Here is a 25,483-nt window from a genome sequence, read left to right as displayed (position 1 = left end):
ATGCCAGATTCCGAAGGCAGACTGTGGTGGTAACGAGTGGTGCCGAGTCGTTCTGAGGTGGCCCTGCGCTGATGTGGCGCTGCGCTAGTGCACTAATGCGGAGGTGGTGCTGGTGCGGAATTGGTGCTCTGCTTATGTTGAGGTGCTGCGCTGGTGCTTTGGTGGTGCGTTCATTCGGAGTTGGTGCAGCACTGGTGGTGGTGGGAAGCTGATTTGGAGTTGGTGCTGTACTGGTGCACTGATTCTGAGTTGGTACTGCACTAGTGGCAGTGGACTGATTCGGAGTTGGTGCTGCACTGGTGGTGGTGGTGCACAGATTCTGGGTTGGTGCTGCACTGGTGGTGGTGCACTGATGCAGAGGAGGAAAAGGAGGTCTAATGCTGAGATGGTGCTTTGCTGAGGTACAGATGGTGCTGCGCTGATGCTGAGATGGAGACACATTGCTAACCATTTAGTGAATGGCTTGTACAAAGTGAAACCAGAAAAACAGAAAAACCAGGATTAATCCTTATTTACCACTAAAATTGTGTGATCTTTCAAATATTTTTTTCCGCCAGTCTTCCTTTTGATCCAATAATCTTATGAATCAGGTATGGATGTGTATAAACTAAAAATAACCAACCCTGCAATTCAGATAATCTTATTTGCCTGTATGCATTCCCTCTTCACCATGTGTCCTTCTTTTAATTCATATATCATCTCACTTTCCCCCAACACAGAATTCCTCCTCACTTTAGTGTAACACAATTTTAGGAAGTTCATATGTTAAGCCATTTTGTGGAATATAAAATTAATTTCTAACCCATAAACAAATCATGTCCTTTCCATACTAATATAATAAAGGGAGAACCCAAACCTTTGAGGCGGGTAAGCTCAGGAACCACAGCGCCAATCACAACACCCAATACAGCATTGGAAAGGACAGTTTCAGTAGATGGACATAGGCTATGCAGCAGCCCACCATATACATTAGAAGGGTGAAAGAAGGTTAGGGGCAAAGCAGTCCCGTGTGGGCGTGGGCGCGGCATTCGTCAAAGCCAAGCTGCGTGCGCGGCATCCGTCAAAAGCAAGCGTTCACAGTACTGCCTTGTGGGCGTGGCCGTCGTGGGCGTGTGCAACAGTACTGCCTTGTGGGCGTGGCCGTGGTTGTGGGCGTGTGCTTTGTAGCACACAAACACGCTCCGGGGTTCAGGCAGGTGCTGAAGAGTCAGCGTAGCAGCGGGAAAACAGGAAAACTAAAAATTAAACAGACTGCTGTTTCACACACAAAACCAAGCGTTCACAGTACTGCCTTGTGGGCGTGGCCGTCGTTGTGGGCGTGTGCCACAAAAACACGCTCGCGACTCCATATTGCTCTAGGTCTCAGGCGGGTGCTGAAGCGAGTCAGCATAGCAGCGGGAAAACAGGAAAACTAAAAATTTACCAGACTGCTGTTTCACACACGCACAGATTTGCGTGCGTGTGCACAGATTCGCGTGCGTGTGCTTGGAGCCAGACGAACACGCTTGCAGCTCCATATTGCTCCGGGGCTGGATTCTCGTAGCAGCGGGAAACCGGAAATCAAAAAATTTCAGACTGCTGTTTCACACACGCACAGATTCACGTGCGTATGCTTTGGGCCAGACAAACATGCTCACGGCTCCATATTGCTCAGGGGCTCAGGCGGGTGCTGAAGCGAGTCAGCGTAGCAGCGTCAAAACATACAAACACAAAATTAAACAGACTGCTGTTTCACACATGTACAGATCCCAATTTATTCTCCGTCCAGACTCACATGAAACAAAAAATGTGGTATGCCCAAAAATTTTGAAATAAATTAGCTTTGCCTATTAGGACCATTGCAGACATTCTACTTCATCCCCGGTCAACGTCGGGACGGGCTGCTAGTATTTCATAAATCTAAACAAACCATTGTTTTCAACACTTGTGGCCTACACGGAAAAAATATAGACCACCGTTCTGGGTTGAGAGCCGAACGCCATAACCGATTGCACTACAGAAACCGTTATGTCACGTTTCTCTTGGATCGTAGACCGCAATGTGGGGAGGTGTATTGTGGACACAATTCATTGGAGGGGTATTGGGAATACAATTCATCTTTGAAATATGAAGCAGGCATGTGGCATGCTTAACTTCCAAATCAAAAGGTACACCGACTGTTTATACTGTGGAAGATAGTACTGTTACCGTTCTTGAAGAAATGTAGCACAACTTCACCAGTATGTTGGTTAGACGTGCTCATGGACTGTTTGGGTACGCAAAGCTGTCCCGGTCTAAGGGTGAGTGCCACAGGAGAGGAATGAAAGGACGGCTATACCTTGTTGACAGCAAGCCTGCCAACTAAATTAACAAGCACTAGATTTGTAAAAACAAGCCCACAACAATCCCAGTGTAGGAAAAGAGACACTACAGGGCAATCTTTCATTAAAACAAAACATGTTTAGATGTTCTTGACGATGTGGCATAACATACAGAGCTGCCATCTTTGGGACTGGGGAACCAGGTTCGAGTCTTTGCTCTCCCTGGGTTGACCAAAACAAATGCTGATTGCAAAAATAAAATTAAATGATGGCAGACTCGACATACTGATGGAAGCAGGCAGTGGTTGAACTCCCTGTAAATACTAAACAAGACAGGAAAACTGTGAAGCACGTTGTTGTTGGGGAACGAAAAAGAGCAGCTGGCAAGTCACAAAAAAGGAGCGCCCAGAGTATCATAAATAAGAGTAAGAGCACCCGAAACAGGGGAAGTCCCCATGGGAGGTTACGAAAGTCAGCTAGGAGGGACTAGTGTAGGAAAGTAGGTTTCTGTTGCATTAACCCCCACCACTATTTGCCAGATTTCTAATGCACTTTGACTTGATGAGACCTGGGTCACTGCCAATCAGGTTCCCATGGTCTCAGTTTCCTATAACTGTACCTTTGTACCCCTAATTGGCACATCTCTGGCCGCATGCAAGTCCCTTGTAAAAAGTACCATGGGTACCAAGGACACTCTGACAAGGAAAGGCTTCGAAGGGCTGCAGCACATATTGTGCCACCAGTAGAGGTCCTGTACCTTAAGAAACGCACACTGCCATTGCAGGCTGGGTGTTTTGGTGCAGAGAATAGTTGAGTCGACATACCTGTGTGCCATGCCTGCAGCCGACTGCCTATGGTACAGGTAAGACATCCCTCTGGATGGGTGCACTCTACCACTGGTAAGGGTACAGTTGCATGAGCACTGTACCCCTACAGTGTCTTAGTCCATTCTTAGACCATTCTTAGAACTTGTCAGTGCAGTAAAGCCATGAAGAGTATATGGCATAGGAGTTTGCTACCAAACTTCTCAGAATTCATTAAACCCAGTATGATGCTGTGGAGTTCGTAATAAACGTCTCCGCATAATAAACCCACACTGATACCAATCTAGGGTTTATTATACAATGCACTCAGAGGGCATCTTGGAGATGCCCCTTGAAAAACAACCAGCCTCTGGTGGGTTCCCTGACTGGTAAACACCAACCTGCCACCACATGACTAGTTTCTGGGCCCCTGGGGGTTTCACACCTCCCCCAGGTCAGGAAGAGCCATCTGTGGCAGGGGAGCTTCAAATGCCTTGCCACCTTTGCAATGCGACCCCCAGCCTCTCCAGTAATCATTATCAGGCCCCCTTCCTGTCTCACCCCCTTTTCGGCTGGAAAAATTAGAACAGCTCAGATGTGCCCACCTCTGCCAACTGTATCCCTCAGGTGGGGGAGGCAAAGTATAGCCCACTCCTCAGTGCCTGCCGTCTTGCAGATGGCAGGCACTCTCTATCCGGATTAGCGGTTGTGCCCACTCCCCACGTGGGTTGAGCACACCAAGAGTGTATTCACCCTAAGGTCAGTAGCCCATTGGCTACAGACCTAGAGAACCCTAAAATGCCCCCTAAGTACAGTATTTAGGGGGCAGCCATGAATCAAAAAGACCGATTCCTGCAACCTATTAAGAAAAGAGGAGACTGCAGAGAAGAACTGATTTGGCCCCAGCCCTACCGGCCCGTCTGCAGTTTCCAGCGATCCTGTGCCTAAAGTCACCTTATCCAGCAGCCAGCGACCTCCAGAACACCCGAGAGGACTGACTGCCTTTAATAAAGACAGAATTTCCTGTAAACAGCAGCTCTGTTAAAAAGACTCTCCAAAGAAAGACTCAGAGCCTGGAGAAGACCAAGAAATCCGACGCCTGCAATCACCACTGCACCCGTCTCCTACGGCCCTAGTCAGAGTGGCCCACTGGTTCCAGCGTAGTCCTCCAGAGCTTCAGAGTCTACCGTGGGTTGTACCTTCCAGGACTTTCCAACGTCGCCTGCAACCTCTGCACGGAGCCCCCCCAACCGCGAGTGGCCTGGTAAGGTGAAATCTAACCTCAAAAGGCACCCCTGCATCATGCCACTGTGCGCTCTGGAGAAGAGGACCTGAGGTGCACCTACGTCCCTGAGCCCTCCAACTTACCTGCCCAGCTGTTGGTTCCTCCCGGAAGACCTGGACCGAGCCTCTAGCCAAATCCGGCAACTCCCATTGAAAACAGTGCAGCCAATGTCAAAACAGCACCCTACATCCGGCCACCCCTGTGCCATTGTGGGTGCACCCTGTGTGCTAACTTGGATCCCCCTCATGGTGGGGGCCAAGATGGTTCAGATAGTTTTATTTTTATGTCTCTTAACAAGAACCCAACTATTTGTGAAAAAACGTCTAGTGACCTAGATTACATATAATTTTATGTCTCCCACAATGATGTCACGAAAAGATGTATGGTAGGCTCATGTTAAGTTTTGGTTAATTCTGCAGCCCTCATCTGCCGCTGGTGAAATCTTCTCTGCTATTGAATGTCTGGGATGTTTTATCTCAATATTCAACTCTAGATTGTCAGTCATAGTTTCGTGCTTTTTGCTCTCTGAAGCATTAGGCATGTCTGTGGACGTGAGCTTTGGCTATTAGTGAGTATACAACATTAGGTTAGTGGTGTTTTGTTGATCGATATTATGCTTAATTTCATTTAGAAAACAGATGCTTGGGTTTTTTCTCCAACCAATTTCTTCATGGACAAATTCACTAGCAAGCTACACATTTTGTCTTCAGTCTGTGTGATATCTAAGTAACTCCATATGCTACCAAAATATTGCTGGTCCTTTAAAAATACTGTTTGAAAGTATATGTTGCTCAGATTTACTTGACCTTCAGTTGCTTAAATTGTACCTATTTTCACTCCTAGGTCCTTCCTCCTCCTGCTGGATATGTTCCCATTCGTACACCAGCACGTAAACTAACAGCAACACCAACCCCATTGGGAGGTTTAACTGGTTTCCACATGCAGACCGAAGATAGAACAATGAAGAGTGTTAATGACCAGCCTTCTGGAAACCTTCCATTTTTGAAACCAGATGATATACAGTACTTTGATAAATTGCTGGTAAGTTTTAGTTTTTGTACAGATTTTCCCACATTAATAGCATTAACTGTGCTAAATGAGTGAGCTTAAGACCATGGTTCCTAAAGATGTGACTAGGGCAAGAAACCGCTACTTGCATCTGGAACATGTGAATAAGCCTATTGCCAACATGCCCTTAATCTCACCCAGCTCCTTATCGAAATTTACCCCACCAGACTCTCCACAAACTAAATATGCATGCAAACAGAAGTTCACACCAGCATTCTCTGTTTTCTTCATGACTGAGCTAACCTCTGCTTTCACAAGAAGGTGCAAATAACTTTTTCCACATTTTATTTTGTAGGTTGATGTTGATGAATCAACATTAAGTCCAGAAGAGCAGAAGGAGAGAAAAATAATGAAACTACTTTTGAAAATCAAAAATGGCACTCCACCAATGAGAAAGGTGAGCCATTTCCGTAAGCCTCCTGGCATTTTTTTGTTTTCCGGTCTTATTTTCACTATTAGATTTAAAATATCTTCCTTTGTTTTTCAGGCTGCTTTACGTCAGATCACTGATAAAGCTCGTGAGTTTGGAGCTGGCCCCTTATTCAATCAGATTTTGCCTCTGCTGATGTCGCCTACACTTGAAGATCAGGAACGTCACTTACTTGTCAAAGTTATTGACAGAATTTTATACAAATTAGACGACTTGGTCCGACCGTATGTTCACAAGGTCAGTTGAACAGTTTTTTTGATTTATCAGTTATGCTCACACAATGGGTACATTCTAAATTGGGTTGCTGGTAATTTTTTGTTTTTATTTTTTTACTCGTTGCTTATATTTACATTTTTTGAGAACTCAGTCATGCTAGAGTCCTCGAGGCTGCTAAGCTCACATTTATGTTACCAATGTCTACTCTAAATGATTCATAACTCAGTTTGATAGCTCTAGTAGATCCTTAAGTACAGTTACCGCTTTCATGAGCAAACATTAGCTTTGTTTGCTTGCTTTATGTCACATGAAGGATTCACCTTTCTCCCCACCGTTCGTTTTCCAGATTAACCTGGTAAGACAACTCTGACTTCTCTGTTTTAAAGGTTTTTAAATTGAGCACCCTTAAATGGGGTAGTAGTACTACTTATTGACAGCCCTTGGAAATAGCTAAAAATGTATTTATAAAATCGTTATTCTCAGACCATAGTAGATAAAATGTAAAAACAACTTAGACCTAACTCCAAAGAGTAGCAAAGTGCTTTATTACATTTTTCATATATACTTATGATTTAGTATCTCGATCAGGAGGTGTGGTACAAGTAGGGGGGGGGGTTAGGGGGGCCGGGGTGTGCGTGTGTTTTACTTTTTTTTCCACATTATTTTATTTCTACTTTAGTACCAAAGCAATGTTTCAGTTTTGTTAATAATTAGGTTCAAAAACGTTATATTTTATGTAGTGCATCATAGAACACGGGTTCATTATGTCTTATCGAGCGGAAGTTAGAAGTTTTGCAGTAACCATTTCAGACATGCCTCCTGTTATCTTTCCTAGTGCTTTAATGCAGCATTAAAAAAGGTCATACTTAACACAACCTCCTTTTTAATGGCTCTGTAGAGCAAGTGGTTAATTATGTGAGATACTCTTTTATCAAGGTGTCAAAGGGTAAAATAGAAGTAAATTATGTTTTTACCCACACTATGGATGAGCTACCTCAAAAGTAAAATGTTTTTATTTTTCGCCGTAGATTCTTGTGGTTATTGAACCACTGCTTATTGATGAAGATTACTATGCCAGAGTGGAGGGGAGAGAAATTATTTCTAACTTGGCTAAGGTAAGTCTTTTTTCTTGAGTGTTAAAACATATCGACTACTTGTTGAGCTTTATATGCGATACATAATTTTGTCATAATTTCACAAAAATGCTTCATCTGCTGCTGCTACTCATGTAGACCTGCTAAATCAAAAATATATTTGTGAACATCCTTTTAAAACTGGTGTAATGTTTAACTTTCAAGTAGGACAGACATACTACCATGTTGCATTTTCCGAATGTCTCTGCTCTTTTTTAATAAGTTGCTTAATTTCTGTGCACTAATTTCTCAATCGTGATTCCTTTGTATTACTATTTTCACTAACTCGTATAGTCTTTTCTTTGTATCCATGTCAGACTTCACTGTGGCACTTCTATTGAACATTAGGAAAACTAATTATGGTGATCATTGTCTGTGTATATGTCCAAAACATGTTTCGGAGAATGCTTAGCTTGCACTGTGTAGAATTCACCTCTGGTGCAGGAACTGTATTCTCCATATCTTGCCCTACAGATTTGATGATTATATATAGTCCAGTTATACAAGTTGTAGATTAACACATCTTTGACTTTTCGCCATGGGATTCTTTCAGAATTAAGAAAAGGTAGAATATTTATGTGCACGTCCCCTAAGCCAAAGTACATGTTGGCAAAAAAACAACACATTTTGCAAGTCCACATAACACACTAGAAAAACATGCCGAGTTGAGCAGTGTACAGTTTGCTTTCAATTTGGCTGATGGGATCGGCTTATAAAGAGAACTGGCTGAGAACATCACTACAGAAACTCTATTAATAGAGAAAATAACAAAGCAGGGTAAGATGTACAACTTCTGATCAACTGTACAGCCTTCATTCTTGCCCTTTAATAGTTTTTGAAGACTGCACGATCCCATTATATCTACTCAACGTTTAAGACGTAGTACTTAGTTAAGCAGACCCATGTTCCCTCCACATTGTGGGGGTGGGGGTTGGGGTGGGTAGTATGAAGGTGGGAAGAAGGGTGGAATGCACGGGGTGGGACGTAGGGGATTTTGATGTGGAAGGCTGGTCATGGTAAGGGAAATGGTGGTATGGAGGCAGGCCTGCTAACTGCCAAACATCTGCAGGCAATACCGTAAAATGTATTCAATCTCACTTTACCCATTTTTTCCCCCTTTTTAAATTTTTGCCTTTTCCCTTTAGGCTGCTGGGTTGGCCACCATGATTTCCACTATGCGACCTGATATCGACAACATGGATGAATATGTCCGTAATACAACAGCTCGAGCTTTTGCCGTAGTTGCTTCTGCTCTGGGCATACCATCTCTCTTGCCTTTCTTGAAAGCAGTGTGTAAGAGCAAAAAATCTTGGCAGGCTAGGCACACTGGTATCAAAATCGTACAGCAAATTGCAATTCTCATGGGCTGTGCTATCTTGCCTCATCTTAGAAGTTTAGTTGAAATTATTGAGCACGGTAAGTTTTATGGGGTAATTCTTTTTATTTATGTAAATTGTCATTGCTTTGTACATTTGTGAAAATTAATAGCACTTGCAAGAGGTCCTTGAGCACAAACAACTGTAGGATTTGGAGAGTTACTTTATAGATGTTTTTTTTTTTTTTAATCATTGACCCTTCATAATTGATCACTTTCAGCAGAACTACCCTTGCTCAGCATCCAAGAGCAGTTAGTCAAGGGGATTGCATTTCTACCAACATGCAACTTTATATGCTTATTTGTAGGCGACATTGAACACATTTAAATTCTTTTAATAAAGATGATATAGGAAGATTTGAGATATATCGGAAAGTTAATATACCGTGTAAAGAGTCCAGGGGTTCTCTTACGAGTGGACATGAGCTTGCTGTGCAATCCCAAAGTGCACTATTGAGGGGTAGTGTGTTCGAGCAGCCTTAGGCTTAACACAGAGGAGTGCAAGACATTTGCAAAGGCACATTACGATAAAGGGACTCTTTTTACATGGTAAGCCCCCACTTATTGCATGGTTTTAATGTGGTTTCAATTATAGAGCACAGGGTCCCTGCCAACTAGGTCCCCTGTGCCAGTGCTTCTTCCCCAAAACATATCCCCATTTGGTACTTCTTCCCCTGTAAGTCCTTGTGTTACTAGGCCCTGGAAGCTGGAGAAGGTCTCCTGGTACCCCCCGCACTGGGACCATGCAACTTCCCTTGCAGCTTGCATTCCCCTGTGAGGTAGAAAACGACATTCGACACCACACTCTGTCATGGTGCCAAACTAGCCAGCACCGCCTGAAGATACAGGCGTGTCACCCCCCTACCAGGCCTTACAGCCCTAAGGCAGGGTGCACTATATACCACAGGTGAGAGCATATCTGCACGAGTAGAAAGTCGGGGCTAGCGATACCACCTTGGCCTTTCCTCCTGCGTAGTTTTTACCACGTGATCTTTACTCCACTGAGTTTTAAATTCAAGTGGGATGGCATTAAAAACAAAGGAGAATTTAGGTAATATGGCCATCTTTATGTTGGATCTTCCCATGAAGGAAAGTAGTAAGCCACTCAAGGATCTTGGCAGCTTTCTTGTTTCTTTTAAATTTAAGTTGAAATTTACTTAAGCAATATCATCAATGTTTTTTAACTGCTGGGAGCCGTCTGAACGTTGCAGCTCTGCCGACGCACGATTAATTCCCCGCCTGTGCGGGCGAATTAATCAGTGGGCAGAGTTTAGACGGCTCCCGTCTGTCATGAGCACACGCCTCATGACGGCCAGGAGCAGTCATGAGCACCGTGCCCACCCCCTCGCACTGTGGCAAAATTAACACTGCAGCGAAGCGGTTAATATCTCAATCCACAAATAATTCTGCTTTTTACTATTGCGGTTGATAGTGGGGAGTTGCATTCCATAATCTGTTTTCTGGTGGTTAGCCTGGTGCCCTGAGACCTCTCTGAACATTTTAGTGATAGTTGGAAGAGATGCCTTTTAAATTGCATGTAAATACCATCAGGTCGGCTGCATATAAGGCCACCTTTTTTACCCATCCGTTGAAATTAAAGGGGATGACATCTTGTGAGCTTCTAAAGTTAGTTAGTGGCTCTATGTAAAGGTTAAATAAGTAGGGGGGAGAGTGGGCAGCCTTGTCGCGTGCCTCTTTTAATTTGAAATTCTTTAGTGATGTTACCATTATGAGTATTTTTGCCATCGGGGCTGTGTATATATTTGTTACTGCTTTTAGGAACTTGTCACCTAATCCATATAAGGATATTACTTTGCGTAAGAACATCCAATTTACTCAATCGAATGCCTTCGCAGCATTGAATTGAAGGACTGCAACCGGGGTGTTTTCCTGAGTGGCTATATCCATAGCTTCAATCCGTTGGTGATAGAGGTCATGCATTTGTCTCCCCTTAATAAAACCTTTCTGGTCTTCATGAATTAGATGACTTTTAATGTAACCTAATCTTGTTGCTAAAATCTGCTTGTAGATTTTATAGTCTCTGTTTAAGAGAGATATGAGTCTGTATGATTAACATTTTAAAGGGTCTTTCCCTGGTTTTTAAATTAAGCTAATGGTGGCATCATTCCATGATTTTGGCAGAGCTAGGCCTCTTTTGAAAACCGTGTTTAATAAGTCCACTAACCTGGGAGCCAACTTTTCTTTTAAAACCATGTACAGCTCATTTGGTAGAGCATCCAGACCTGTTGCCTTTACTCTCTAATCTTTTTAACGCCTCTATTACTTCCTCTATGGGTATTTCTGAGTTCAGGGTTTCCCTGCTTCTAATCTTGAGACTGCTGACTTATTCAAATTGGAATCAACTAAATTGCTAGATACCACTAGATCTTCGTCCTATAAAGACTGAAAAAAATCTATGAAGGCCTTCTCTATCCCCAGGATGTCTACTACCTGTCCACCCATGTTTTCTCCCTGTATTGCTACAGTCTTGTTTCTATCTATGGAACCAATCTTTTATTAGTTTTAAACGGCAGATCCACTGCTGCCGGCCACTATGGATGTAGGCATACAGCTAAGTCACTGATGTAATGCAAAAAACACAGTTTTTGCCTACAACCCAGGGTCCGGCAGCGTAGTTGTGTGCATGTACCAACTGGGCAGCAAGAACAAAGAGGATATAAAACGGCCTACCACCAAAAGAAATCACCCCCATCCAAAACAAAAGAAAAAAAGGGGCTTCTGCACCGGCATGCATTCTACGTAATGCGGAAGCAAATCTCTATCTTATTAAACCGCACAGCACTACACAGTCCCATCCCTATGGGTTGTTACAGCGTCACCCATTGTAGGGGCAAGTGTAGTATTTGCAGATATTTGGGGCATGTAATGTCACAAAATTCTTTAGACAAAATCCGTATGAAGGGGGCCCATAACTCAGCGTATTGCTCACCTTTATGCTCCTGGATCAACTAAAGGCGTTCCATGGCCAGGGTTAACCAAAGTCGATGAAGCCATGCCATATGGTCAGGAACATTTGCTGTACCCCACTGTGAAAAAAGCGTCCGAGCCGCTAGTAATGCTAGCACTATCTACCTACCTCGCAAGGAGCGCAGGGGAAATGTCAGCACTTTGGAGAGACCCTGCAAAGTATACGCCGGGAATCGCGGAATGTCTAGGCGTATACAAAAGCCTTGTCTATTTCGTTCAGCACTCTCTCCCAAAAGCGTTCTAGACTTGGGCAATGCCAAAGCAGATGCGCAAGGGAGCCAGTGAGACCGCATCCTCGCCAACTCTTTTCGGTGTGATTCTTATCCCAGCTATGTATACGCGCCAGTGTGAGATACCAATATGATGCAACTTTGAAAGCAGATTCAGTGCCCGCAGTACTGTGCGTGGTGTGGTGGGCTCTATAATGGATGTTTTCCCATTCTTTGTCTCGGTCCTGCCCAATTCGTCCGTCACCCCCTCCCTGTCCCGTTGCCACATGGTGTACAAGTCTGATAGAAGATGCAAGTCATCTGTTTTGCGAACCAGCCATTTCTCAAATGGGTAAGCCTTCGGGAGGCTTGGTCGATATATGATGAGGAGGTTACCCAATGTCGGAAATGAAGATAGTGGAACTAGTCAGCTTTAGGCAAGTCGTAAGCGCGTTGTAGTTGTTTTTATGGCATGACCTCTCTGCCATCAAACAGCGACCCAATTCGCTTACACTCCGCCTCCCTCAATCTCTAAAACATCTCGGATTTGCAGCCCGGCGGGAAGTTTGGGTTGTCAACAATGGGGCACATTGGAGAAAGAAAGGTCGTCAGCCCCTGTTTGAGCGCCGCTGCATCCCACACTTTCATTGTGGCCGCAGTGACTGGCCGAGTAGAGACCCCCGGCCCTCAGTTTGCGTGGTAACCAGGCCTCTCTACAGATAATAATCCCGGCGACTGCCTGATCCGTGAAGGTCCATTGGTTTTCAGATAGTCTGTTCCACTCCACAATGTATCTAAGGTAAGAGGTCTGAAGGTACCTTTGTAATCTAGAAAGAGCAGTGGCTCCCTCCCTCTTGGGCTTCGACATTTGAGAAAAAGGCAGGCGTGACTTCTTCACTCCACTGACAAATTTTTTGATCGCTAACTGGTGGGAGCGTAGCACTTTCAGCAGGGGAACCAATGGTAGTAGCTGGAAAATATATAGGATTCACTGCAACACTGTCATTTTAACCGCCTCAATGCGTCTGAACCAGCCCAGTTTCACTCTGTTCCATCTAGCGAGAGCTTTCGCTGTCTTCTCCGCTAGATACGAATAGTTTAACTCCGGCATCCGAGGAATTGTCGGGGCTAGAAGAAAACCCAGCTAGGTTATTGGCTGTGAAGCCCATTGTAGAGGGAATCTCTCCCGCAGCGCATTCTCCTGGTCCGTTGGAGTGGTGAGGTGTAGCACCTGAGATTTGCTTAAATTAACCTTAAACCCTGAAAGGGTCCTGAAACATTGGAGTTCGCCCAGAAGGGCTGGAAGGGAGGTGAGAGGGTCCATTAACGACAAAAGCACATCTGCATAGAGGCTTATTTTATGAACATCTCCCCCCCCACCCTCCCCCACACACACACACAAAGCGTAGTCCCATAATCTGAAGGTGGTCTCTGATCCTCTGTGCCAAGAGCTCCATTAATGGGGCAAAGAGGAGGGGCAAAAGCGGACACCCTGGTCTTGTGCCTCGTGCGATTGGGAAGGAAGACTAGGACGTACCAGTAACTCTAACAAAGGCGCGTGGTGTCTGATATATACATCGAATCCACTTTATGAATCACTCCCCAAAACCAAAACGATGTAAAGTATCAAACAGGCACCTCCATCGCACCCTGTCAATTGCTTTTTAATTTCAAAGTATTTTTATTGAGTTTTAGAACAGAGAAAACAGGCATGGCATAGCATAACAATGGACATCAACAGGCGAGTTGGGCAGGCGAGACAGACACACGTCTTCTCTAATAAGCGTTAGGTGAGCAGGATGAGCATGCCCAGATGGAAAGGTGGTGCCTGGAGGTCGAAAGAAACCCCCAGTCGGGACAACAGTACACAAGCCAGCCTTCAAAACCTCCCTCCCTCCCCTACCCCCAACTCTAACCCCCCCCCCCCCCCCCACCCCACCAGTACGCCAGTCTTCCATAGTAATCGTGTGAGTGATAGCTAAGTTGAATGTATCAAGATGCCTCCGGCTGCGCCCGGTCGACCATGCAGTCTGTAAGTCGCAGGATGCGAAGGTACTTCGGGCAGGTGATTTCGTGGAATTCCCTGGAGAGTAACGTCAGGAGCGGCTGCCAGGCAATGCGGAATGTGTCGGTGGTATGTGTGAGTGTGGCCTGGATCCGTTCCATGCCTAACGTGAACCACAGCTTGTGTAACCAGCCTGTGTGGGTGGGTGAGACAGTGGAGCCCCAGAGTGACAGGACGTGTTGCGACGCCGCCTGCATAGCGATACCCATCTGCTTGCCGCGAGCTGATCTTAGGGGGAATGTAAGTGCATTGGGAAGCCCTAGGATTGTGTAAGCTGGGAAGCGCGGGACCTCAGTGTCGAACGTGGAATCAATATCGTCCAGGACGACCTTCCAGTACTCTTGCAAGGCAGGACATTCCCACAAGAGGTGAGTCAGTGTACCCCGGCTGCCACATCCTCTCCAACACAGCGCGCTGCGGGTCGGGTTACCTTGATTGAGTCTCGCTGGGGTAAGGTGCCAATAGATAGCCAATTTTATCGCTGATTCCTTGGCTTTGGTATTGCGGGTAGTGTGGGCAGCCCTATAGTATATGTGGTTCCATTCTATGGAGGAAAGAGGTCTTCCAAGTTCAGCTTCCCATCGCCGCTGTCCAGCAGTTTTCGCGGGGTCGACAGCAGGGGAGAGCATCCGATAGAGGTCCGAGATAAGATGTTTATCTGAGTCCTTGGACACAAGCCAGCGTTCGAACTGTGTCATTTGCCGGCCTACCAGAGGAGCAACGTCCGGCCTCAAGAGCCAATGGCGGATTTGGAAATATTGAAACAGGTGGGGGTCATCCACTCCATAGTCTCGCGAGAGAGAGGAAACCTTCTGTATCAAAGAGGTGCCCAGCCGACCGGCAGGGCGTATCACGCCATTGCAGGAAAGCTTGAGTGTCCGTGCCTGGTAGGAATGCGGGGTTGTCAAAAAGTGGGGTGAGCGGGGATGGGAAGGTCGTGAGGCCCCGCTTGACCGCCACCATGTCCCAGGTCGCCATAGTGGTCCGAGTAATAGGGGAGCGGAGGAGATAACGTGGCCTGTGCCGACGAGCAAGAAACGGTATTTTCCACAGGGAGGTCTGTGCCATGGCCCTGTCCTGGAAGAGCCATCTCTTCTCTGATTCGGGCCGGTACCACTCCACTAGATATCGGATTTGCGAGGCCTGGAAATATTGCAACAAGTTTGGGATCCCGAGGCCGCCCTCGTCCACAGTCCTGTGCGCCACTCGTTGATGTAGTCTGGCGCGTTTCCTCTCCCACACGAATTGATGAAGATCATGTTGTAGGTCAGCCAGCATTCCCGTTGGCGGCGACACCGGGAGGGTCTGAAAGATGTATAATATTTTGGGTAGGACCGACATCTTCACCGCCGCGATCCTCCCAAGTAAGGAGAGAGGCTGCTTCGACCAACGCGCAAGGTCAGCCCGGATCTGGGATGATAAAGCAGAGTAGTTTTGATTGACCGTCGAGGCCGTGGAGGAGGTCAAGGTAATCCCCAGGTAAGGCAGCCGAGTGGTGGACTGCAGTTGGCACCCGAAGTCGGGTGGTGGGTTATTGGGAAGAGTGTGGCTGCCTAGGGGCAGTATCAGGGACTTCCCCTGGTTAACCTTAAAACCGGATACCGCGCCGAAGTGTGCCAACTCCGCCAAAAACGCCGGTATGGAGGTAGAGGGGCGGTCCAAAGCGGCGATTATGTCGTCTGCGTACAGTCCCACCACGTGGGTTTAGTTGCCGAAAGACATTCCTAGAATGTGGGGGTTGTCGCGGATCTTCTGCGCTAAGGGCTCCACGTATAGAGCAAACAGGAGGGGTGAGAGGGGACACCCCTGGCGGGTTCCTCTCTGGATCTCGAAGGGGTCGGACTTGAGGCCACCAGCCGGACGCGCGCCAAGGGACGGTGGTAGCAGCTAGCGGTCCAGGTCTGAAACCGGTCGCCCAGGTGGTACCGTCGCAGCACAGCCTGTAAGTAGGTCCAATCGACACGGTCGAAAGCCTTCTCTGCATCGATGGCCAATAGGGCAGAGTCGGAGACCTGAAAGTGGGCTTTGTCCACGAGGTGCAGGAGTCGTTTGGTGTTGTCGCTGCACTGGCGGTTCGGGACAAAGCCCGATTGGTCCGGCTCAAGGATGCCCGGGAGGCAGGGACCCAGGCGAGCCGCCAGCACCCCCGTGAATAGTTTCAGATCTAGATTGAGCAGGGAGATGGGGCGGAACGCGGAGCAGTGCGTGGGGGGTTTGCCCGGCTTAGGCAGGACTACAATGTCGGCTGCAAGCATATCGGGTGGGATGGAACTTGGCCCTTCAAAGGAATTAAATAGCCTAGCGAGGATAGGCGCCAGAACAAGGCCAAAGGATTTATAAAAGCCCGAGGAGAAGCCGTCAGGGCCCGGGGACTTAAGCGGACGGAGGCGTGCAATGGCAGCAAGGATCTCGTCGGGGCGAATGGGGGCATCCAGGGTTTCCACGCTCGCCGGACATAACGGCGTGATGTCTGCCGTTTGTAAGTAGGTGTCAATGGCCGTCGGAGACGCCCTATCCGCGCTGTAGAGGGAGGCGTAGTAGGAGCGAAAGGCCGAGGCAATCTGTGCGTCCTCAGTAACCGCATCGCCGGCGTCGTCTAGTAGCTTCGTGATTTTGGAGCGTTGGAGTTTGGCTTTCAAGGCGCTGGCCAGGAGCCGGCCGGTGCGGTTGCCCCCCACGTAGTACGTGTGACGGAGGCGAAGGGCGGCAAATTCTGCCCTGTCAGTGTCGAGGCTAGCCAACTGAGCCCTGGCGGCCTTAAGTTGGCGCCAAATCCTCGGGGCTCCAGTGCGACTATGAACTCTCTCCAACTCCGCGACCTTGTCGGAGAGGTCGCCCCTCTTTTCTTTGCGAAGTTTGGCGTCCGCGGCGGAAATTGCTATCGGCTCCCCCCTAACGACCGCTTTCAAGGCTCCCCATAAGGACGGCATTGACACATCCGGGGTGTCGTTGGTAGCCAAGTAGTCTGAGATGCATTTATGAAGTTGGCGGGTTACCGCCGGTTTTTGTAGGAGGGTCTCGTTAAGCCTCCACGATCCCGGAGCGCGCGGCGAACTGGGCACGTTAAGTGTCAATTCCATTGCTTGATGGTCGGAGAGGGCAGCCGGGACAATTGACACTGTAGCGATGTGGGGAATGAGGGTCGATGAGCCCATGAAGTGGTCTATGCGCGCTTAAGTGTGGTGTACGTGCGAGTAGAATGTGTATTGCGTTGTAAGTGGGTGTGCGTGTCGCCAAAGGTCCGAGATATCTCGATCATGCAGCCAGGAGGCGCCCTTCTGTGAAATCGCCCCAGTGTCACCGTAACGGTGCCCCGATCTATCCTTAACTGTATCCATGACGAGATTAAGGTCCCCCCCTAGGAGCATGTGGGTGTGAGGTGCTTGAAGTGCTTCTGAGATTGCGGATAGCAAGAAGGGTTCCTGACCTGTATTGGGGGAGTAGATGGACCCTATCGCGTAGGTGGTATTGCCTATCTGGAAAGCATGGACTAGTAGGCGTCCCTTAATTTCCCCTATTTTGGCCCCTACCTTGCCTTTGAAGCGCCGTGATATGAGTATAGCCACCCCAGCTTTCTTTGATGGGAAAGAGGAGAAGAGTTGCTGTGGGAAAGCGCGGGAGCGCAGCCTGTGCCAGTCCTTAGCCAAGAGGTGGGTTTCCTGCAGCAGGCAGACATCAGCCTCAGAGTTCTCTAGGTAGGAGATGATAGCCCTGCGCTTAATCGGGTGGTTGAGCCCCTTGACGTTAAGAGACAGGATTTTGAGCGTGTCAGCCATCGCTGGGGTATGAGGGGGCGAACTGGCTCAGTAATGCAAGACGCTGCGCAATGGTGGAAAACGTGGGCCGTCTCCGATGTGTGTAAGGATCCCATGGCGTACTGGTCCCTCCCAATAATTCCCTCCCCCCTGTGGCCACCCTAACCCCAACAGAGTGGACTAGCCCAACCCCCCTCAAGTACCCAACCCCCAACTTCCCCATCCCCTCCCAGAACAGCCCCCCCAACAGAAACCGATAAAAGTCTCGGGCCTAGTCGTGCAGGGCACAGGTCCGTAGAATGTCAAAGAAAGGGGTACCGTGGTTGCAGCCCAGTAGGCGGCTCCCCGGCCCAGACCCCAGTTAAGCCATGTGCGAATGAGAGAACACCCCCAAGCTGGTCAAGGTGCACAAGGGCAATGTTCTACAGGTCAGGTGCTGTGTTATCTGCCACTTCTTGTACTGCAGCTTCTCGTTCCTGGGCGACCGTAATCGGGTTGGGTTTCGGGATGGTTCTCGGTGTCCGCCTCCTACGAACCTTCTGCCAGCCGTCTCTTGTAGGGCGAAGCGGGTCGTCCTGTGACCGGGACGGAGAGGCGTCTCTGGAGTTTGAGCTGTCCGGCATGTCGATCCCAAGTAGGGAGCAGGTGTCGCGGAGTGATCGAAGCTGGTGAAGGGATCTGTCCCATTTGAAGATCAGACGGAACGGGTGGCCCCAGGAGTAGGGTATCCCGGCATCTCTCAGGAAGTTCGTCGCAGGTCTGAAGGTCTTACGCTTTTGTAGGGTAATATTAGAGAGATCCTGAAAAAGGGCTACCGGGTCATCGCGAAATTTGATGGGTTGGGCTTTCCTGGCCTCTCTAAGAATGCGTTCCTTCAGGGAGAAGTCCGGTAGGAACGCTAGAATGTCCGGAGGAGGTGCAGGCGCCCTGCGCGCCATGCCCACCCTGTGCGCCCTGTCGATTCGGACTTCAAAGTCGCCCGTCTCTCCCAGGATATCTCTGAATAGGTCCTGAAGGTAGCTGGTCACACTGTCCTTTTCAGCTTTCAACGGAACGCCCCTGACCCTTATGATGTTCCGCCTGGAGCGGTTCTCCAAGTCTTCTGAGTGCGACTGTAAGTCCACCTGTTGGTCCTGAAGTCGCAGGATCTCCTGCTGGAGTCTCTCCACCTCTCCACTGCGGGACTGATCAGCTTCTTCCAGAGAGACAACTCGCTCACCCAGGCCGTCAATGTCACGACTGAGTTCGCGTTGTTCCCCAGCCAAGTCCTGTTTCAGGGTCTGGAAGTCCTCACGCAGTGTGTTGAAGAGGAAGGCCAGGAAGGCTTTCGTGATCGGGGCGGAGTCTTCGTCCTGCGGTTGAGGGCTCGTGGGGGGTTTCGGGGACGGCTGTGGTTGGGTCTTATCTCCTTTCGACGCTGCTTTATGCATGAGTTCCACAACATTCCGGGTCCCCTTGCGGTTAGAGTGCGTCATTGTGTCCAGTACAGGGAGGCGGGCCAACCGGTGAGTATCGCCGGAGGTCGCCGAGTGACTGCCCAGCAATGGAATGAGCCGTGAAGGGTAGTGAACGAGCCAGAGCCGACTCCGGGTCCCGCAAAGAGTTTAGGATCGGTGGCCCAAGAGGCTCCGCAGGTCGCTTTGGGGGGGACCAGAGGGAGAGTCCCTCTTGGGGCGCTGCAAGGGCGACGTTCAGGGTGTGGTGTGGTTAGTGAAGCGGTGGGGGTAGAGGCGGCCAGAGTAGTCAGGCTGGGGCCACCGTGTTCCGCTGAGCAGGGTTATGCAGGAGAGAGCAAAAGCAACGTGGGCCTGAGAAGAGTGCTTAGGCGCTATGCAGGGGAGCAGCGCCTCGGGAACAGCTGGAGGTCGCGGAGAGGTCCACTGGCGGTTCTATTGACCAAGTGGGGGATCCGGCGGACAGCAAACAGCAGGGAGGAGGCCGGGGCCGATGGCTCCGGCGGGTGGGGGCCCAGGGTAGCGTCCAGCAAGGTTGTGCCACCGGCCTCAGCAGTCGAGGGACACCCAGCAGATAGTGTAGGGACTCAGGGGGGGGAAGCAAGCGGTAGTCCAGGTCGCAGGGCGCCGCTCACCTGATGCCCCTCGTCCAAGGGGTCGGTAGCAATGCGGGGGAGCACTGCTGGGTGGCTGGCCACGTCTTCGATGTTTCTCTCCGCCGGTAAGCCAGGAGGTGGGGGAGCTCCGGGGTCCCCCGGCGGCGGGCCGGCACCGCTAAGTAAGATGTCCGCCGTGGGTGGAATGGCGGGTGGAGGTCTCTCCGACCGTCGAGCAGGCCCACGCTGGGGCGCAAAGTGGCTGGAGGCTTCCGTGGGATTCGCGGTCCTCGGAGGGGCCGGGGTGAGTAGGCCCCAGCTCAGGCGGTATCTCCCCGCAGGAGAGCGGGGGTGCGAGGGGGATTTCGGTGAGACGTGAGGGGCGGGTGAGCGACACCCCGCCCGTTGTGTGACTCTGTGGGCTGAGTCTATGCCGCCATTCGATAGGCCCACGCCGGGGCCTAGAGTGTCCAGAGGGCTCCCGCCGGGGTGCACGAGGCTCCGGCGGAGCGGAGCTGTCGATCCCGGCGCGCCTCCCCCAGGGGCTGCTGGCGAGGTGGGGGAGGGCCGGTGGGAGCGCGCAGGGCCTGAGGCCGGTGCTCCGCGCAGTGTGAGGTTCCGTAGGCCCGCCCAGAAAAGGCACGGGTATGTGCTTGGAGGCCCACGCCGGGACCCTGAGTCGGCGGCTGGCTGCTAATGGGGCACGGGCCGTCCGGGGAAGGCCGGGGTCACCGACCTCTCAGGTATGTCACTGTGAGCTGTTCTGGGCGTCTTTTCGCGAGCGGCCGCTCGCTGGGTTGGCAGCCGCCGGGGTGTGGGCGCACGGCGGAAGGGCTCTAACCTTCTTCGCCGGTGCACCGGTCGTGGCTGCAGCGGGGGTCGCGGTCTCAGTGGTCGTTGGCTCACAAAACTCCGGCCGGCGGACCCCAGCGGAACAAGGCTGATGAGCGCAGGATGTGGGCGCTGTGGGTTCGCCGGGGTCGGACCTGCCTGGTCGTCCGGTAGGCCCACGCCGGGGTCTAGATTTGCCAGGTGTCCTCCTGCGAGGCGGTCTGTGTCTGGGGGGGGATCGGGGCGCACCACCTCCCCCGGTGGTCCCGTGCAGCCGCTGAGGTCGTCTCTCTGTAGTTCGGTGCGCGCCTCCACGGCGCTCCGGTGTAGTGCGTGCAGCCGCCGCAGTTCAGCCGTGCGGTGGAAGGGTTCAGGCCCTCGCCGCCATTACACCGTCCTCCCCGACGGCCGGGAAAGCGGGGCCACAGGTGGTCGATAGCCCGGAAAAGTCCGAACGTTAGCACTCCAAGGCAGCAGGAAGGGTCAAGCTCGGTTTGGGCAGAATTACAGGGGGTGAGAGCTAGAAATTACGTGATAACTGGGCTTAGGGCCGGGGGAGCCTCTCGATACACGTCTATTCAAGCCGCCATCTTGGCCACGCCCCCCTGTCAATTGCTTTTTCAGCGTCGTTTGACATAGAAGAGAGCTACCTTCCCCGAGCCCCTAAGGTGGAGGAGTCGCTTCGTATTGTTCCCTCATTGCCTGGTGGGGATAAACCCTGCCTGGTCTGGGTCTATCAACACTGCCACATCGGACCCAAGCGGGCGGCCTATACCCCCGTCAATAGCTTCGATTCGAGGTTAAACAGGGAGATTGGACGATATGACCCGCAAAGACTAGGGTCGTCGTGGGGTTTGAGAATCACGGCGATCGCTGCTTCTGCCATGGAGTCAGAGATTGGGCCACTATCTAGAGAAGAGTTAAACAGCCTCCTGAGGAGCGGGCCAATTCAACACAGAAGGTCTTCTAAAACAAGGCCGCAAATCCATCAGGACCCGGTGCCTTGTTTAACTTCAGCCGCGCAATAGCGGAGATGACATCTTCAGGTCGGATGGGTTTGTCTAATTGACTAGCCTGATGTTTGGGAAGAAGAGTGAGATTGCACGAGGTAGTCACTCATGTTCGGCTGCTAGGTAGCGTCCTCCGTGTATAAAGCTTGATAGAATAGTTTAAATGTGTCCGCTATCTGACATTCTGCGTAGACCTCCTCCCTAGTCGACGTTTGTATCCTGGGTATCTCCTCCACCAGCGTTCCAGCCTTCAGCCAATGGGCCAGCATCCTCCCACATTTGTCGCTGCTTAAGTAAAACATGCTTTAACCGTAGTAGCGCGTAGACCGTCCTAAGTCAAAACATTTCAGTATGAACCTATTCTTTACTATCTCCCGCCAAATCCTTAGCGCCCCGTGTGCTTATGTATTGCTTCCAACTCCCTCACTTCCTGTGTTATGCTCCGTCTCGTTTCCCTTCGTTTTCTGTTCTCTGCCGAGGAGATACCTATGAAGTCGCCCCCCCCTCTCCGAACCACCAGTTTCAGGTCCTCCCAAATTAGTTAGCGAGGTATCTGCCCTATTGTGTTGCAGATATTCCACAATTTTCTTTCTGATCTGTCACTATATGCTGTGCTTGTAACAGACCCTCATGCAAGCAACGTCGTGCCGGAGCGACAGTGTGCCCTCCCCCCATATCCCCCATATGCAATGTGGCTGTAATTAAAGCATGATCCGATAATGAGCGAGGCTCAATGTTAGAATCTTGTATGCTAGGTAGAAGTGTAGTAGACGCCAGGAAGTGGTCTAAGTGCACGTATGATTTATGGGCAGCTGAGTAATATGTTTAATCGCGCGTGTTCGGGTGGTGAAGGTGCCAAATGTCGTGCAACCCGCATTCTGCCAGCCAGTCTTTGCCCTATGGGGGGTGACTGCTCTTGTCTGAGTGTGGCGTTAACAAGAACGGTCCCAATCATTGTCCATCACCAAATTAAAACCCCCGCCAATCAAAATTGCTTCGTCAGTGGAAGCCAGCCCATCCATGAGCGTCTTAATAAGAAAATGCTCTTGGCTTGTGTTTGGGGGGGGGTGGGGGTGGGGGAGGGGTGGGAGTAGATGGTGAGTAGTGTGGGCCCTATTGTACCCGAAGAGAGGAGTTGGCCTAACGGCTAGGGCGCTCGACTTCGGACCTGGAGAACTGGGTTCGAGTCTCGGTAACGACACCAAAACCTCCTGTGATTCTGGGCAAATCACTTCATCTCCCCGTGCCTAAAAATGAATGTGTGTCCTCATGTAACGTAACTGGTGCTATGTGAAGCGCTCTGATACCCGATTCGGTTCGGGTCTAGTTTGCGCTATATAAAACTCTGGAGAAAAAAAAGAGCAAGAACCTGCCCCGTGTCTCATTAAGTGTGAAAGGACCTTGCCCTCAAACCTTGCACTGAACATCGCAACCCCACAGGACTTAGAAGTACTTGCGGACCAGTATTGACGTGGAAATCTGCACATGCATGGCGTGTCTTTGGAGAGTAAGTGGGTTTCTTGAAGCATGCAGATGTCCCCTTCCGCGTTCTCCAACAGCGAGAGAACAGCTGAGCGTTTCACAGGGTGGTTAAGACCCTGAACATTAAGAGAGATGACCTTAAGATCTTTACCCATCACAAACACCTATTGGGGAAACAGCAGAGAGGCACTTGGGGTGAGCAGTGTAGGACATAGCTAAGGATATACGTCCTCCTGTGCTTACGGCGGGGGACCTCTGTACCGGTGCAGACTTCCCAAAACAGTAAACAAGAAATTCTCATCCATCCAACAGGATGGCATAAACAAAAGTCTGTGTTGACCAAAGTTTGTCGGCAGAACAATGAAGAAGGGGACGGTGGATCAAGCAAGTTCACTGAAAAAAAAAGGAGCGCTCAACCTCCGGCTTTGTTTCTGGGATGTGCTCCGTGTCGCTTATTAGCGTTGTTTCTCAGCAGGGAGCTGGTTGAGCATGTCCATTGGAGGAGGGAGGAGATGACCGCTTCTCATTCCTTGAGGATAGTGGCAGTGTCAGGCTTATGTGGTGACGAGTTTCCCAACCCTGTGCCACTGGAGATGCACTTGGCTCGACCACGCAGCAGCGTCGCATTGCGCCTCCGTGGACTGTGACCGTGTTATTCCCAGCACCTCCTTGGCTTCCTGAAGAGAACTAATCTGCCGCAGCTTGACCCCATATTTAAAGATGATGCGAAAGGGGTGGCCCCAAGAGTAAGCAATCCCGTCTCTTTCAAGTGCGACGTGATTGGCTTGAAGTCTCTGCACTTATGTAGGGTAATGGCAGACAAATCTTGGAAAAGCCTGGGGGAGGTGCCCAGGAATTGCAACGGGTGTGCCGCTCTAGCGTTCTTTATAATCCGCTCTTTCAGCTGAAAATCGTGGATGCAGATGAGAATGTCCGGTGGCAGTGCTTTCCTGCCGCGTGGCAGTCCCACTCTATGTGCTCGATCAATCTGGATGTCTGCCGCATGGTCGTCCCCCAACACTTGCTTACAGAGGGCCGACACAAACTCCCTGATGTTGTCCCTTTCCGTGCCAGATGGCACGTCTCTGATGCGTACGTTATTTCGGCGGGAGCGGTTTTCTAGCTCTTCCGCTTGGCCCTGCATTATGGTGTTGCTCTTTAAGGTGGAGGAGCTCTTGCTGCATCATCTCAATTTCCTCACCTCGTCCCGTTTCGTGCTCCTCAAGGGTCGCCACTTGCTCCTCGATGTCTTCCACGTCGCACTTCACTACTTTGAGGTCAGCTGCAATTTGCCCCTTGAGCTCCTGGGGATCCCGTTTTGAGGGACACAAAACTCTTTCATAAAGGCTTTCTACTACAGTTTTCACCTGGAGTACGTGGTCCATTAAAGCAAAGGTGGGCACACCTCCCTTCCTCACTTGGTTTTCCAGCGGATTCTCCTGCCCAAAGTTCAGGGTCCGAACCGGTGGGAGCCAGTTGCTGGAAGCATCAAAGGGCTGGGGTAGCTCACAAAGGTGGCAAGCCTTTGAAGTTTCCCCTTCGTGGACCCTGACCATCCTGTGGGAGGAGGCTTGGCACCTCGTCCCAGGATGTGCATTGTTTCAGACCCCCGAGAGCAGCAGGCTTTTGACTGAGGGGTCCAGAAACCAGTCTGGTGGTGGAAGTTGCCGAGCAGCCACTCAGCCTGGACACTGTTAGGATGTTTTTTTCAGGGGCTTCTCTAAAAAGCCCTCTGAGTGCATTTTTCATTAAATCCCACTCTTACCTATTACCGATAACTCTATTTACCTCTTTAGGATAACTTTAACTGTTATTCAATGAAAACGTTTATATATGTGGAGTTGGAAAATCTATGAACCTTTTACAACTGTGCTAAATAGCAAATGCTTTTACTTACCTGTCCCAGTATAGTATCCAGGTGTACTACGCTGTAAAAAAAGTAATCTGAAAGTAATGGACTTGTCATTTTATTAAAAAGCCCATTCAAAGTATATGTACTGTATTTCCAAAGGGTTGCATTTCTCAGTAACGGTACTGTAAATCAAAGCAAAGTGCATATAAATTGCAATCCAAACTGTTACAACTGAATTATTACTGTTAAGTATGTATTGCTTACCTTACCAGGCTTGCTTGGTTCTAGTAAAATAAAATGAATAAAATAATTTTTTTTTACAAAAACAATTAGTCTTTAGTTCAGTCTGAGTGTATGAATTAATTTGCAGACCGAGTGTGTACAACAAATGCTTAACACTGTCCTCTGATAAAGCCTTACTGCTCGACCACACTACCATATAGAGAGTGAGGTGCTGTCTACTTTACCTCTGCCTACCTCTTGGGTTCCACTGGACTCTGTGCACATTATACCTCACTTTGGTATAGTAAATACAGAGCCAGCTTCCTATATCCTCTTTAAGATTGAGACATCCCTCCAATCTGGGCTAGGTTTATGCACCCTCCTGCAGGAGAGTGGCATAATAGAGGGT

General features: G+C 49.7%; 1 protein-coding gene across 2 annotated transcripts in view; it reads left to right on the top strand.

Annotated features, from left to right (window-relative positions):
- The window catches only part of SF3B1 (splicing factor 3b subunit 1), a 316,805-nt gene that overhangs the window by 48,758 nt on the left and 242,564 nt on the right, over positions 1-25,483 (top strand). For both annotated transcript variants that reach the window (XM_078680435.1, XM_078680436.1), the window contains exons 10-14: positions 5,232-5,429; positions 5,752-5,853; positions 5,944-6,123; positions 7,131-7,217; positions 8,381-8,651. In XM_078680435.1, the coding sequence (XP_078536561.1) occupies positions 5,232-5,429; positions 5,752-5,853; positions 5,944-6,123; positions 7,131-7,217; positions 8,381-8,651 (838 nt within the window). The remainder of the gene's footprint in view (positions 1-5,231; positions 5,430-5,751; positions 5,854-5,943; positions 6,124-7,130; positions 7,218-8,380; positions 8,652-25,483) is intronic.

The sequence above is a fragment of the Lissotriton helveticus genome, chromosome 3_1, assembly GCF_964261635.1.
Source record: "Lissotriton helveticus chromosome 3_1, aLisHel1.1, whole genome shotgun sequence".
In the NCBI taxonomy this organism is placed as follows: Eukaryota; Metazoa; Chordata; class Amphibia; order Caudata; family Salamandridae; genus Lissotriton; species Lissotriton helveticus.
Note: the sequence above shows the minus strand (reverse complement) of the source record. Positions and strands in the feature narration are given on the sequence as shown.